A 15537-nucleotide genomic window follows, 5' to 3' on the forward strand; every position below is an offset into this window, starting at 1 on the left:
AGAGAAGGTGGTGTTTGATATCCACACGTTTTGCTTAGTCAATCCTCACAGCATTGCCTTTCTAGTATTCATATAGAAAAATATTTTATAATTTTCACTAAGTTTGGGGAAATACTACTATAATCATGGTTTGATAGAAGGTGTCTATCTTTGAATGTTTAGCTTATTTAAAAGGAGTCTTAATGGTGGTCCGGATGTATGAAAATAACAGTAGGATTGAAGTTGATGTTTCAGGTCATTCCTCCTTCAGAGCTGGTTCACCAAGGCTCTGTTATTGGCTTGATTGATTTGACTGGTGATTTTGGTCTCACGGTATGCCCTTCCCTGTGTCTCCTGCTGGTGAACTACCAGTGTGACAGTCGTTAGCCCAGGCATCTAGGTTTCTGTGCAGTCTTCTCCAAATCTTTAGGCATGATTTGTCTTCTCAGTCTGTGTTCTCAGAGAACCTTGTGCTTACCTTACCATCTTACAATTACGTTTGCATGTCTGACTCCTTTACATATTGTAGGGCACTGTGTCTTAATCATCTCTCTACTTGTAGTGCCTAGCAGAGCGTCTGGCATAAAGTCTAAGTTCAATAAGTATTTGTTAAATGAACTATTAAATAGCTGAAGCCTAAGAAAGATTAAGAGATACTAAGTGACTGTGGGGTACTTCCTTCTTCTCATACCTATGTTTTTAGGTTTTTTTCTTCCTGTTAAGGACAGGCATGTCAAGTTTGTGCTAGCCACCGGGAAGCCCATGGTGTACAGAGAGACAGACAAGGAATCAAATTACAATACTGTGCATCAGTGATAGGATAATGTGTACAGGGGGCTTTAGAAGGCCAGGGGAGGACTGAGAGACCAGAAAAGGCTGTTTGGAGAGGGTGGTGCCCGAGTAGAAGAGGATCATTGGCTGTAGTGTGGAGAAGCCGTTGATGGGGGAGGGGTCTCACCAATAAGGCGCTTCCTGCATACACCCAAGGCCAAAGAAGAGAAAAGTCTAACCAAGGCAGGGAGTGGGGTACGGCAAGGAGGAACCAGAGTGGAATACATAATACTCAGTCGATTTTGCTGCTGGTTAGATGTGAAAAATGGGAACCGTGGTATGTGTTCAGTGCGCTATGTTAACAAATTTCTGGTATTTGTGGGGGGATACTTAGACTTGAAGAAATGCGGTGTGACTCATGTGGTGTATGACTTTAAAGCTCCCAAGGGACAGCCAGAAATAGCTCTGTAAGTTTTGTTTTGGAAAAGAAAAAACAATTACTCTGGACCTTTGTGTACGTGCCTGAGCCATGAAGGGTGATTCTTTGAACTCAGACAAACCAGAGGTCTGAAAGTATGGAAAGTTACAGACTGTGGGAGGGAAAACCCTCTCTAGAGGATCGACCTGGGGAAGCCCAAGTATCCAGACATATACTCTAAGTCACAGTTACGCAGATGTAAGTGGTGCAGTGTGGTGCAGTGAGCAGAAACGCCTATGTTCCGGCCTTCACTGTGCCATTTCTTACTACGTGAGCTTAGGAACGTTATGTAACATATTGAAGGCTGCTTAGGACCAACAGCTGTGACCCCGGCGTGGAGTCAGTGTGGGGATTAGATTGGAGATTAGAGAATGTGGCGTATGGAAAGCCCCAGCTCAGAGCCTGGCATCTGAGTCCCTTTCTCTTTCTTTCTTGGTTGCATTATAAGGTTATCACCAGCCTTCGTGGTAGTATTTTTCCTGTGGCCAGAAAGAGCGTGCCTATTAAAACCTCTGTGTACTCCTAGGGGTCTCTCTCCCAGGCAGTTGCCCCTGTGATGGGGGCTGGAGAAGTCTCTGCTTTGAGAATACAGCTCCTCCCCAGTGGGAACCGACCTGTTGGAAGCTCCCTTCCTTGTAGTTAAGTAAGTGGGTTTTGGTGTTTTAACGGTCCTGCCCCTGTCCTGATGGGGAACGTATGTTGGGTGACAGGGCACACACCACACATACTTTACATAAACCAGAAATTTGTACAGATTGTGTGTTTCTTCTTTTTAAAAAATTTTGGGGTGGGGGAGGAGGAGAAAATGCCAGTAAATGAGATTTATTTACGTTTTAAATGAATCCAAATAGGCACAGCATCCTCCGATAACATTTTAGAACTTTATCCTCATGCTGATATAATTTCTGTTGGAATTTTAAAAATAAACTAGAAAATTGTTGCTCAAAGGTACTGTTTTCTAGTGTTAGAAACTTCAAATTTTTAATGTACAGGTTTTTTTCCCCAAAAAGTAGGAATGTGTTTATTCCTGGTTCTCCAGTGGTTTCCTCTTATCTGATGGGTCTTGGATAATTTTAAACAGCAGCTTAAGTTTGCACTGGGCCATGTAAGGATTTTGAAGTTATTTCAACATTTTCTCTTTTGGAAAAAAATAAACATTTAAAATGACTGCAACCCCAAAAAAGTAAGATGAACTCCACAGTTATGGAGTTTAATTAATCACATTTTATCATAAGTAAAGTATAATAGTACACACATGGCCTTTCATCTAAATTGATCTTTTATGCTTAAAGTAAGATTTGAATAAATCACATGCATAATTAGGACAGAATTTTGTATAACATAGATGAGTAATGACTGTATATGCTTTTTTTGTTTTGTTTTTTTTCGCGGTACGCCGGCCTCTCACTGTTGTGGCCTCTCCCATTGCGGAGCACAGGCTCCGGACGCGCAGGCTCAGCGGCCATGGCTCACGGGCCCAGCCGCTCCGCGGCACGTGGGATCTTCCCGGACCGGGGCACAAACCCGTGTCCCCTGCATCGGCAGGCGGACTCTCAACCACTGTGCCACCAGGGAAGCCCTGCATACGCTTTTAAAGAAAAAAATGTATTAAATGATGAGAGGAAGTATCCAGGTATCTCTGTTTCTGTGATTATTACCAGTTTTGCCGGTGATGAACAGCGATAACTTGGTTAAAACACCTGTTTTCTTCACTGTTCGGTCTTCCATGCCCGATAGAAAGGTTACAGGTATTATGAACATTGAGGTTGATATAAATATCCCTTGAAATTAAAGTTGAAAGTAGCATTTGAAGCACAAAATTAATATTTCTGATGCAGAGTTAGCACCAAACTAATTACTCATGTCTGCTGCCACTATATCTCACTCGGTGAGCACATGCTTTTCCAGGAACTATTAGGATTTCTGCTGAAGCTACAGTCATACACAGAGCTTTGTCTAAATCACTCAAGTATGTGTTCAAAAAGAGCTGCCTGTCAGTGTGCAATGGAAATGCCAAAGCACAAATCACTAGCATACTCTCCTTGACCATTGGAGAAAACAACCACAGCCAAATTAAAAGCACATTTTCCCAGTGTGAAGCCAGAACTGATTTTAGTTCTTGGCTGACGTCAGGGTTTTCTTCAGAAAGAGCACGCATCCTCTCTGTTTCCCCAGTGCCCATTTAATGATCAACTTGTAGCTGTCGCTGAGGGGCTAGAAATGAAGAGCCTCTTGTATGGGATTAACTTTTTTTTTCTAGAACTGGTTTCTCTTTCTTTTAGGACCCATTCAGTGCTCATGCAAAAGCTTGTGTGTTGGTCAGTTTTGCAGTTTATATGCATTTTTCTAAAATTTTTAAACTTTAATATTTTATCAATCTGCAGTTTAAGCCTTGATTTGAAACAGTTTTACCTTTTCTTTGATGGGAAAATAATTCCTTATCCAATGGTAGATGGAACAGTAGACTCTCTGAGTGCAACTCCTACAGGACCAAGGGGAAAAAAACAGACTAGATTTTTTTTAGTCTCAGCCACTGGGAATTGGAAATGAAAATTTTTCCATACCCACATTTCTCCCAATCTCCCTATACAAACATCGCCCCCACCCCCGCCAAAAAAAAAAGTCTACTAATCCAGAGTTAGGTATTCAATAGCAGCACCATAGAAACTCAGCGATTTGGAGGATGAGACAATGTATGTATGAGTGACTGGCATTTGGAGTGGGAACAGGTGGTCAGTAAAAGTCTATCATCGTGTCTACTCATCTCCTGGACTCCTCAATGCCTTTACTACTACTGAAGATGAAGGGGCATTTTCTACCAGAGGCTTTGGTTGAATAGTCATAAGCCTATTTTCATGGGTGTACAAAAGATGTGAACATCATGATCAGGTGAAATGGGAATGGTTTTGGAAGCTGATAACTTCAGTGAGCTTCTGTGAAAGTTTTATGAAAATTGGAAATATTCCTTTCTGGAGGCCTTAAAGGAACAGTTTAAGTGATTTGGGGCAGTTTAAGTGATTCCAACTAGAAATATAGATGAGTTGGATATACATCCTTTCTAAAATAATAATTCTCTGGATCAGATATTTACAATTAAAATACATACTAGGAAATATAGTATCATATTATTTATGGACATGGAGAATGTAACTCCCAGTGCCTAATGTTTAGTTCTAGGAGAAAGGAATGTACTAGTGAAATATAATCTTTATGCACTGAAATTTCAAATAAGGTCAGGTAATTACCCACACAGTCGTCCAAGGATTCAAAAACCTCTGAAACCAACAATGTGGTTAAAGCTCTTCTGGACATAGCATATATGTATGTAGTGTGAATGCACACAGACATATAGATTTGTTAACCAAAACTTCAGAAATAGAGACCTGACTGCAATAAAGAGGCACGTATTTGGGGTTTGATAGGACTATAGCCCAAGAGACGCAGATTTAAGAAGCACATGAATACAGACTACAAAATGGAAGAAGCTTATAAAGGCAAAAGTTGCAAGGCCACAGTTAGTTATGTAAGTTGTTTGTCAAGAATTATAATTGGAGCTGGCAAGAAGGAAGGGTGCTTGTTAAGCAAGGATTGGTTGGGGTCTGAAATGGTTGCATAGTTACAAGGGGGCGACCTTGAAACCATAAAGTTGCAGCTGGTGGATGTTGTTCCAGGTATGGTTGGTTGGATACAGTTCAGAGAAAATTCAGGTTTCCAGTGGCCCAGGGACATGTCTGAGAACAGATCCTCAATGGCCACCCGACTCCATTTTTGTATGCCTGAACTACGATTGCCTCATTATAATTTCAGTTTGTCATCATATTCATAAAATAAACATGTGACTCCTTCCTGTAGAAATTATAAGCTTTTTTGAAATTATTAAAATGGGATGCAATGTAGGAAGTATGTTATGGCCTATACAAAGCTAATTTTTCAAAGCATTTTGTGGGCTTCCCTGGTGGCGCAGTGGTTGAGAGTCTGCCTGCCGATGCAGGGGACACGGGTTCGTGCCCCGGTCCGGGAAGATCCCACATGCCGCGGAGCTGCTAGGCCCGTGAGCCATGGCCGCTGAGCCTGCGCGTCCGGAGCCTGTGCTCCGCAGCGGGAGAGGCCACAACAGTGAGAGGCCCGCGTACTGCAAAAAAAAAAAAAAAACCATTTTGTGATGTCGTACTCAAAACAGAAATGGGCAATCACCAGTCTCCTCAGACTTACCTCTTGGGTAAAATAAAATTTTAACTAGATTACTTTGTGAAATTTCTCTCATTCCTCTCAACTTTTGAGAACTCCTGAAGAGTACATGTGTGTGCATGTATATTTATGTGCTTTTACATGGGTTACATTCCTGTGGCATTTCTGGGCTTTGTCAGATGTGCATTTCCTGCTGAAAATGTGCACGGCCCCTCCCTTAGATAGGGACAGTCTGCATTGGAGGTTTCAGAAATTGGCAGCTCATGTACCAAAGGGATCCATAGAGGAACAAGAGTATGGCATTAGTTAGAAAGTCAGTGTATGAAACAGATTAGAACCGATACTTTATTTTTTAAGTTTAAATTTAAACATATACTTGCTGTAAGTCTAGTCAGAGTTGGGAGTCTGTTTTGATTAACGTTTGGAAGGGCTCCAGTTTAAATCATCGTGTGGAATCCAGAGTGGACCTGATCATTGGTACTTTAACCTTGCAATCACAGCGATGTTGGAACTCGACTTTGCCAAATTGAGGGGTTTTTTTTTTGTTTGTTTTGCATGTTAAAAATTAGAATCAAGATGCACAAGCAGGTACAGTCATGTCATATTTGTAGGTAGAGTTGCTGTGTCAGTGGGTAAAAGTAGCTTGTATAGAACCCTTTGCTTGTTTAGAGAAAAGTGTCATGGATGCCACAGAAAACAACTACTATCTAAACTTTTTTCCCTTGCGACCTTTCTAAGAGCCTCTATCCTCAGATTTTTTTCCTTGCCATTGCTTTCCCATTGTTTCAAAAGGAGAAAAGCAACTATTGAAGTCTAAAGGAGACACCAGGAAATCTTTCTTTTATTTACTCATTCAACAAATATTTATTGACTAATCAGTCCATGCCAAATGTGCTAGAATCCAGGGATATAGAGATGATTAAGAAAGGCAACGCAACTGACTTCATGGGGCTTATAGTCTAGTGTTGGAAGAAAGATATTGGACAAGTGATAAAAGGTAGCAAAAGATTCTAATTCCCTTAAAACAAGGATAGCAGGATGCATCTGGAAATAGGCAAATGGACTTGTGGATTTGGTGGCAAGAATTTGAGGATACTTCTGGCCAAAAGCTCTATTTGCTCTGAGATACAGGACAAGCATTCATCTGCTGGGAATTGCAGGCAGGGTAAATGGGGAGTTTGGGTTTGAGGAGAGTCAGAAAGACCTCAAATAGTCATGAGAGAATGGAGAGGCTAGAACTGCAAGACAAAATTTAGGGCTAGTTGAGAGTGGTGTCCATGAATGGATGGGGATGTGAGCTTCTCAGTCACGTGGTTTTCCTTTTCCCTAGGTCCACTGAAGGTCTGGATCGCGGCAGGGGCAGACAGATATTCTTAGAAATTCTTACTGTTCATTCATATGAGGGTATTGATATTGAGGATCTCTCCATTTTCATTCAGTTATGATGTTTGTTCTAGCAAATATGTGGAGGATTTATCCCTTTGTTAAAAACATTTGAGCCATAAGAAATTTTCAAGAGCTTATATGATCTTGAAGTTGGCAAAATGGTTAAAATTGACATCGTGTGCACTATAGAAAGCACTAACTCTTAAGAAAAAGACATCCTTCTAAGGTATGCTGGCTAATGATCCCTTTTTTGGGAGCTGAGGATAATGGTATTTGCCTGTCTGAGAAATAAGTTACAAAAGTAGCTAATTTAAAATGAGATTAAACTAAAGAAGATATTTTAAAGATGCCTAATAAGTGTACATGCTCAATAAACTTTTCCTTCTTTCCTTACTTAGTTTTTCTTGATCTCTCTTTCCCTTTCATATAGATAGACGAAAAAGGTGTTTTTTACAGTGTATTACATCAAGTTATGCTAGTCTGTGCTGAGCAGGTATTCCTAAGAGAGATCTCAAAAATGCTCAATTTTTCTTTTCAAATATTAACAGGAAATATTTTGCCATTGAGGATCTTGTATATTCCCTAACCCCATTTACCTTTAGTTTTAGTTCCACATGATTGGTTACTTTTTTCTGGTTGTGCCCACAACCTCAGTCCCGGGGACGCTGATCCCAGTCACATGGGTGAGAGTTGGGCAAGCAGCTCTGGTAGGCTTTGCTTGGGGTCCTGACCAGAAAAAGCTTGTCAGAGCTTGTCATTATTGCCTAAGCCAGTCGTAAGCAAGATTTCCACCTCAAAGTTCAGCTCTAGAGATCAGTGTATTGAGAGGAATTTTAGGTTGTGTTTAGTTAGGTTGGAATCTACTTAAAAGGAAATCAATGATAACGCCTCTTAGGCTATACCTCTGATGTGTTTTGCTTTTTAAAAGTAAGTTGCATTTATATTATTCCTCTTCTTGTGTTTGGCAATATCCTTAATGATTTTATACACAGACACATATTCATATTTATTTATGTCAGATTAGGCCTTGTGTCAGCACACAGCTTTAATACACTTGCCATAACAGAATGTGATTAAAAGTTGATGGAACTGAGGAATTTTTGGATGCATTTTGGTTCTCTGTGTCGTGCTCCAAAGCTGTAAAAGTACTGAAGTACCTTTGCCTTTAAAACACATCTGCGCAAACTGTGCCATGTTTATAGGTAATAATAGCAAAGAGGAGAGTAAAGAGAAGTGAGTGAACGATGCCGCTGGCACTGCTTCTGAGGTGTTCTGCAGCCCTAGGAGGGAAGGAGAGAAGCACTTCAGCCTCTAACATGAAAGAAAACCCCATTTCCTTAGATGACCTTTTATAAACCTTATCGGTAGTTCCGCTGTGTTTCATTTGTGCTGTATTTGAGTCTGTTATTATCCAGCTCATCACAAGGTTTCCACCTCAGAGTTTGATTTGATTCCCAGAGCTGGAGTTTTTAACGTATTTAATTCCTTTTGTTTGTCCTTGTCGTATTGTTGCTTCAGGGACTGAAGCATTTTACTGCCTTCCTCGCTGTACTTTTTTGAAAATGTACAGTCCTCTCACGTCACTACTTTGCCATTCAGCTTTCTTTCCAGGGTCTTCAGAGGCATGTGCGCGGTGACAAACGTCATGACGTCCTCAAGGTATATATCTATTGCAGACTGACCTAAGCAAACTTATTTGTTATTGATTATTTGGAAATATGTCTGTAGCCTCCAGCAGTTAGAGGTAAATGAGAACTGACGGTCTTGTCACCTGCAGGCAGTTCCAGGCAGTGTGTTGTAATGAAAACAGGTCTCAGACGGGATCATGCACAAACATGAACATTTATTATCAAGCAGGCACAAAAATTGTCACACTGCCTGTTCTGTAAACTTCTTGAAGTTTGTCCTTTTAGTACTGTAACAAGCACTTTGCAACGACCGTTCACCAGAGGTAGATGCAGTGGTATTTTAGCTTCAGGACTCAGCTATTCAACCTAGTTGGTTGACAAAAGTCCATTCAGGTTCCAACGTATTTTTAAATAGAGGGGGCCTTTAAGAAGCGTATGCTATATTGTACAGTGTCCATATAATTTATTGTCCAAGCCAGAATACTTTTGAGAATAAAAGGAGGAGCTGTTAGTAATTATTCTGGAATAAGTGGTGTTAACCGGGACTATACCACGCAAATTGGAACCTATGGTTATCCTAGCATTGGACAGGCTAGATTCTCATACCCTGCTCATGCAAAGCAAAGATACCTATTTACAAACTGTTTTTATCCATATGCATGTCTTAAACACTCATGGTTTCCACCAAGGAAAAATTACTTCTATCATCTTTGATGCAAATTAACATACCTTTTAAGGTTGACCAGAGACAAAGATATTTGAAACCTTTTACTAGCTACTTCTGGCTCTGAGGCATAGTGAGCAGTGTCAGATTGTAACTAACCACTTCTGGAGTAATTCCTCATTAAAGTACTTGAGATGTTAACTAATACCTTTTGGGTGTGAATTGAAACTCACTAAAACATAAATCACACTGTGATACTTCTGTATTGAAGTACTTAAGAGTTACTATAGAAGGTGTAACAGTGCCTTTGCTGGAAGATAAAATAGGGTGGTTTTAAAAGAGAAAATGCAGTATTCTTTAGTAAGTACAGTGTAAATACAGCTTAAGGCTGCATTGGGAGGAAAACAGGTAAATGCAGCATTTAGCAACAATATGTACTCTCTTTCATGTATTCTTCTGGGTACTCTCATCATAAAATATTAATGTGCATCTTTAGGGGTAAAATAGTGTACACTAAAGAATACAGATAGTCACTGATAATTTGTAATTACTTACTAGACTTTTTAAGTAAATAATTCAACAGTAGCACTATAGGATCAATAATCAGCCTGCTGAAGAATGAATAATGCAATTGATTTACATTCTTTCGTTGCCAGTGGTAGGGCGGTAACAATTTACCTTTCCTACATTCTGTAGGCATCTGAGGAGAAAGTATATCAAAACTTTAAGACGTCAAACTGTATTTTTCAAAAAATACATGAAAATAAGATTCTCATACAAATACAAAGTGAACGCGTCATAACTTCATTTGCCTAATGGGTGTGGCAAACAGCATGGTAAAGTTGATTTCCCCCAAATCCAGAGGCTAAGTGTACATAAGCACTTACAGAATGCCGAAGTAAGCTTGTAACATTAGTAAATTGGGTTATTATTTTATAGGGCAATGAAACTGTAATCTTTGGGGTTATCTTTCTACCACAGAACAATCATTTGCATCTCTACGGACAAAAATCTACAAGTTAACAAGTAACAGCAGTCTAGACCCTGCTAGATAATAAATAGTAGGCCACACCAAGGTGCAATATCCTACGCTGCTAAATAATCCTTGATTGGGCCTGTGAGACAGTGATCCAGTCTGACCTTGAAAGGACACACAGTTATCCTTATTTCCAAGTTTTTCATAATTTTTCCTAACAAAGGTTTTTGTTTAGTTTGGCTTTGATTTATATTGAATTATGTGATTCTTAAGCAGATACCAAATTGTGACCTTTGTGTTTTGTCTGTTTTTTTGTTTGTTTATCTGTTTGGATCAAGGACTGGAACTTGGAACCCAGTAAGAAAGGGCTAATAGTTTTGACTTAATCTGAAATGTAAGCAAGACCAGCTGTGTTACTGGCTTGGCGCTTTAATTCTGTATGAAGGGAACTCTTCAAAAATCCAGGAGCTCAATTTGGCCCTTAGGCCAACTTGAGAGAAGTACATCTATTTAAAAATTTTTCTAGCAAAGGGAAAGGTGTATTCAATTCTCAGCTGGCACACTAGTAATTAAGAGACAGAAGCTAGGAAAAAAAAAAAAGTCCTACATTTAACTGTGCTTATAGCTTGTAAGAAATGTTATCTCTTTTGTAGCTCCCTGTCCTTACGGAGTTCACGTTCTAGTTGAGAGATAGACAAGAAACATGGTAAAATAAAGGTGTGTGTTACGTAGCGAAAGAGTACACTGAACTTGGACATTAAGTTCAAGATATCTTAAGGATTTCCCCCTTTGTGTGGCAAGAAGAAAAGATTCCCTGATAATCTTTCTTTTTATAATAGTTCTCTTTCCTTCTAGATCCCCCAGCTTTCTTAAAGGACTTTTCCTACAAAGGTAAGGTTCTGCTAGGGCACTGACTTAAGAGTTGATGAAGAAAGTAAAAGATAATTTAAGGATTATTGCAGTTGTGTTTTCCTGTGCAGCACTAATATTCCAAATTGCCCCAAAAGGTCTGAAAAGGCCCTCTCCCAAACTGTCTATTTCCTTACTTGATCATCCCTTTTCTTATTCTACCTCTCTCATTCTTTTGTAATTATTTGGGCATTAAACTGCTCTGTGGTGAGTCATTAGAGATCACATTTGTCAGTGGAAATAATCAATAAACAATCTATAATAGGAACAGAAAGGAGTTTTATTTGAGCCAAACTGAGGACCATACCCTGGAAAACACAGATTCAAGAAGCACGTGAATTGTGTTCCATGGAATTACAAAATGGGAGAGAATTACAAAGGCAGAAACCACAAAGTTAGATAAATTGTTTGTGAAGAATTAGGATTGGAACTGGCATGAAGTAAGGGTGCTTGTTAAGCTAGGATTAGTTGGGGCCCGAAATGGTTGCATAGTTAGAAGGGGAGACCTTGAGACCATAACGCTGCAGCTGCTAGCAGATACTGTTTTGAGAACGGCTGGTGGTGTCCTTGAGTTTGATACAGTTCAGAAAATTCATGTTCTCAGTGATGCAGGAGCATGTCTGAAATCACACCCACAATGGCCATTGGCTCCTTTTCTTTCCTTAATTAATTAATTAATTAATTAATTAATTTTTGACTGTGTTGGGTCTTCGTTGCTGCACGCGGGCTGTCTCTAGTTGTGGCGTGCGGGGGCTACTTTTCGTTGTGGTGCACTGGCTTCTCACAGCGGTGGCTTCTCTTTGTTGCAGAGCACGGGCTCTAGGCACGCGGGCTTCAGTAGTTGTGGCACGCAGGCTTAGTCGTTGTGGCTTGTGGGCTCTAGAGCGCAGGCTCAGTAGTTGTGGCGCACGGATTTAATTGCTCTGCAGCATGTGGGATCTTCCCGGCCCAGGGCTTGAACCCGTGTCCCCTGCATTGGCAGGCGGATTCTTAACCGCTGCGCCACCGAGGAAGTCCCCCATTGGCTCCTTTTCTATGAAGCTTTCCTTGCACTCTCCAGTCTGGGTCATAAGCTTCTACACTTTTATGCTCCCATAGTGTCCTGATTCTCTCTTTAATTAGAGTGCTTATCCCATGGTATTGAAATTGCCTGTTTACTTATCTGCCTCCCCTGGTATTCTTTTATTTTTCTGAGGCTGGGGACCCTATCTTATGAATTTTTTATAACTTTAGAAGCAAACATAGGTCTGACATAGAGTGTGCAATAAATATTAAGTGAATGAGTGAAAGGCTAATTCATTGGGACTTGAGTATCCCACTTGACCGATGGATGGACTTCATATACTCTCAAGACTAAAGTGAACTGAATAGTATTAGAGGTGAGAGAATATCATAGTTGTAGGGTAGAGGGGAACCAGCTAAAAAAGAGTTCATTTTATTGTTGTTGTTAGAAATAAACTATGACCGTCTTAGGGAACACTGGGAATTGAGGGCATCTGGGTCTGTGTGGTATTTGAGTCATTAAGTCATTTCATTTCATTCCTTTTTTTTCTCCTTGTCTTCTAAGAGTGAAATTGGGATAACAATAGCCCAATAAGGAGTGTTTTGGGGAAAAAATATTTGAATGTCTCAAATGAAAGTTGCCCAGATGCTTTAGAGAAAAAAACAAAGCAAAACCAAAAAAAAACTTACATTATCTCAAATTAAAAAAAAAAAAAAAAGTGTGTGTGTATGTTTGTGAGTGTATCTCCTGCTTGTTTTATGGAGGACACTTAAAAGAAGCTGCCGAGATATACTTTTATTGAGCACTGGCAATATGGATTTTTATTTGAGCTAATTTTGAAACCTTAAAGAAGGGAAAACATTAGTTTTTGTTTTCATTTGACAAACCATTATTTCCTTTTTTAAAATGAGAATATCACCAGAACAAGAAGGGAACACCAGAGCATGTGCAAAAGAGGTTTCTGCAATAATTTTTGCCACAAAAAAATCTCTTTCTTCTCTCAGGCTAGTGGTGTTATTTTGCACTAGTTTATGATCTTTTACTAGATGATGGGTATTCTGATTACAGCAAAAATTGATTCCTCTAGTCTCTCCTTTATTTTCTATTATTTTAAATTACTCAGTTTTGCATGTTGTGTTACATGTCGCCCAGAGGGCATGAGTTGGGTAAGGCAATCCCAGTCTTGCCTTAGTTGCTGGGCAGAGCCATATTACAGTCTGTTCTGCACACTGCTGCTTTGGAAATTGTTTATCTTTACACAGTTAGCTCCCACACTAGACCATAGTCTTCTTGAGGGACTTTGTGGCATTCAGTTTTGTACTCTTACTTGTTAGCTCAGTTTTGGGCACTCAGTAGACTCTCAAAGAATATTTGTTGTAAGTAAAGAAGCATGCTAATTCACAGTTTAAAAAAAAAATCTTCAGTGAACCCACTGCCTGTCGAGTAAGGTCTGAGCTTTTTAGCTCGGCGTCAAGACCCAAAATTACATATCCAGCATTTTCTCTCTCACACAGCTTTCACCTGTGTCCACTGTATACTCCAGCCATACTGGGTTACCCCCCTGCCTTTTGCTCAAATGCCCTACACTTCTCTGCTCTCTTATTTCTACCTTAGGTTCCCCACTCTGATCTCACCTCTGAAATACTCATCAAGGACCAGCTCCTCCTGATTCTCTGACTAGAAACAATGTTTCCTCATATCTGCTTCCATATGACAGTCAGACGTGTTTTTTATCTGTTTGTGTATATAGCGTAGGTATTTCACTTAAGTCCTAGAAGATGAGGGCTGTCTTAGTCATCTGTGGATCTGTCCTTACCTGCCAATAAATAGTGTTACAATAAATACATTTAATAAATGCAGACTCACTATGAAGCATAGTGTTTTTTTCTGTTTTTACCTCGACCGAAGGGAAGACAAATCATTTTTCTGCCTTGACCATGGCAAAAATTATAGGATGCTAGTGGAAGCAGTTCAAATAAAGGAGCCAAAAAGGGCAAGTGACTGACATACTCTTGGCTTATTTTTTAGTATTTTAGTCAATACCATTTATGGTCTTAAATTATTAGTTTATATAGTAATCAACCATACAGTATAGTCTAAGATTTTGAAGTTTGTCTTAAACCCAGAAGAGTTACACTGAATCAAATTTGATTCTGCCCTGAATAAAAGGGGATCTATTGGAAAGACCCTGAAACCTAACGTAGTGTTTCTCCACCCTGGGTGTTTTCAGTGTGGGTAAGTGGGTGGATTACACTGAAGAAACAAACACTGTTTGGCTGCATATGTAGGACATGAAGTCTCAGCTCAGTTGTTTCTTCAGCTTTTCAAAGAAAAAGTGGGAGTTGTGAATGGACACAGCGGAACTAAAGATGGATTTGCTATTTTGCCTTTTGGTGTCTCTTTCTATGGTTTCATTCTTCTTTAATTGAATGAAAAGTAGAGAACTAAGACATTTTAATGGATGTATGTGTTTGTGTACATGTTTAAATCTGCCAGTGTGTCTCATACCACTTCTTATGCAAATGACCATATTGGTAAGGAATGGATGAATGAGATCATTGCTGCTGAGACTTTATAATGCCATTGCCAAAAGTATTTTTCATGAAAAACTAATCCTAAGTGATGGTATCAAGGTACAGGGCTTGGGTGGTATAACCCCTGGAGAGTCCCAGTGTATATTTGCATATTAAAGGATGAGAAGTTCTGCTCAAAAAAAAAAAACTTGTTTAACTTTGTTTATCCCTATGTTTCTTAAACTTGTACGATGGTAGAACACTTTTTTCACTTATCACTTATGTCTTAGTCAGCTTGGGCTACTATAACAAATTACCCTACACTGGGGAGCTGAAACAACAAATATTTATTTGTCACAGTTCTGGTGACTGAGAAGTCCAAAATCTAGGAGCTGGTGGATTCAGTATCTGGTGAGGGCCCACTTCCTGGTTTGCAGGTGGCTGCCTTCTTGCCATACCCTGACATGGTAGAGAAAGAGAGTCTCTCTCTTGTGTCTCTTATAAAAGCACTAATCCCATTTAAGAAGGTTCCACCTTCATGACCTAATTGCGTCTCAAAGCCGCACTTCCAAGTACCATCACATTGGGGATTAGGGCTTCACCACAGGAATTTAGCAGACACAGAAACATTTAGTCCATACCAACTTACTTTGGGAAATTCTGCTTTATTTTATTGCAGTTACTATACCTTTTAGGTGTACCATCTCACCAATATTTTTCTCTTTGTCCTATTGTTTTTTGTTCTCCTGTCCCTCCTTTCCTGCCCTCCTTGGGTTAATTGGAAAAAAAAATTATTGAATATTATCCTTTGGCCTTCTGGCTATACCTCTGAATTATTTTTTAGGGTTTACAATACACATGCTTAAATGTTCACAGTTGTTAGTATTTGCATATTTCAAAAAACCTCACAATACGATGTTTTACTTTTTTGTTTAAATAGTTATATGTATTCTGAAGAAATATAGAGGGGGAAAAAGTCTTTTATGTTTATCCACATAACTACCATTTCTAGTACTTTTCATTCTTTCATGAAATTTGAAGT

At 39.5% G+C, this 15537-nt stretch overlaps 1 protein-coding gene across 2 annotated transcripts in view; it reads left to right on the forward strand.

Moving 5' to 3' along the window:
• SMYD3 (SET and MYND domain containing 3) overlaps window positions 1-15537 on the forward strand; it is a 711390-nt gene that overhangs the window by 418078 nt on the left and 277775 nt on the right. The window contains exon 6 of one of the 2 annotated variants that reach the window (XM_082676889.1): window positions 8402-8461. The exons of the other annotated variant lie outside the window; for it this stretch is intronic. Coding sequence (XP_082533015.1) covers window positions 8402-8461 — 60 coding nt within the window. The remainder of the gene's footprint in view (window positions 1-8401; window positions 8462-15537) is intronic. 2 annotated transcript variants of the gene reach the window in all.

Source organism: Grampus griseus (assembly GCF_964374135.1).
Source record: "Grampus griseus genome assembly, chromosome: 1".
NCBI classification, from domain to species: domain Eukaryota; kingdom Metazoa; phylum Chordata; class Mammalia; order Artiodactyla; family Delphinidae; genus Grampus; species Grampus griseus.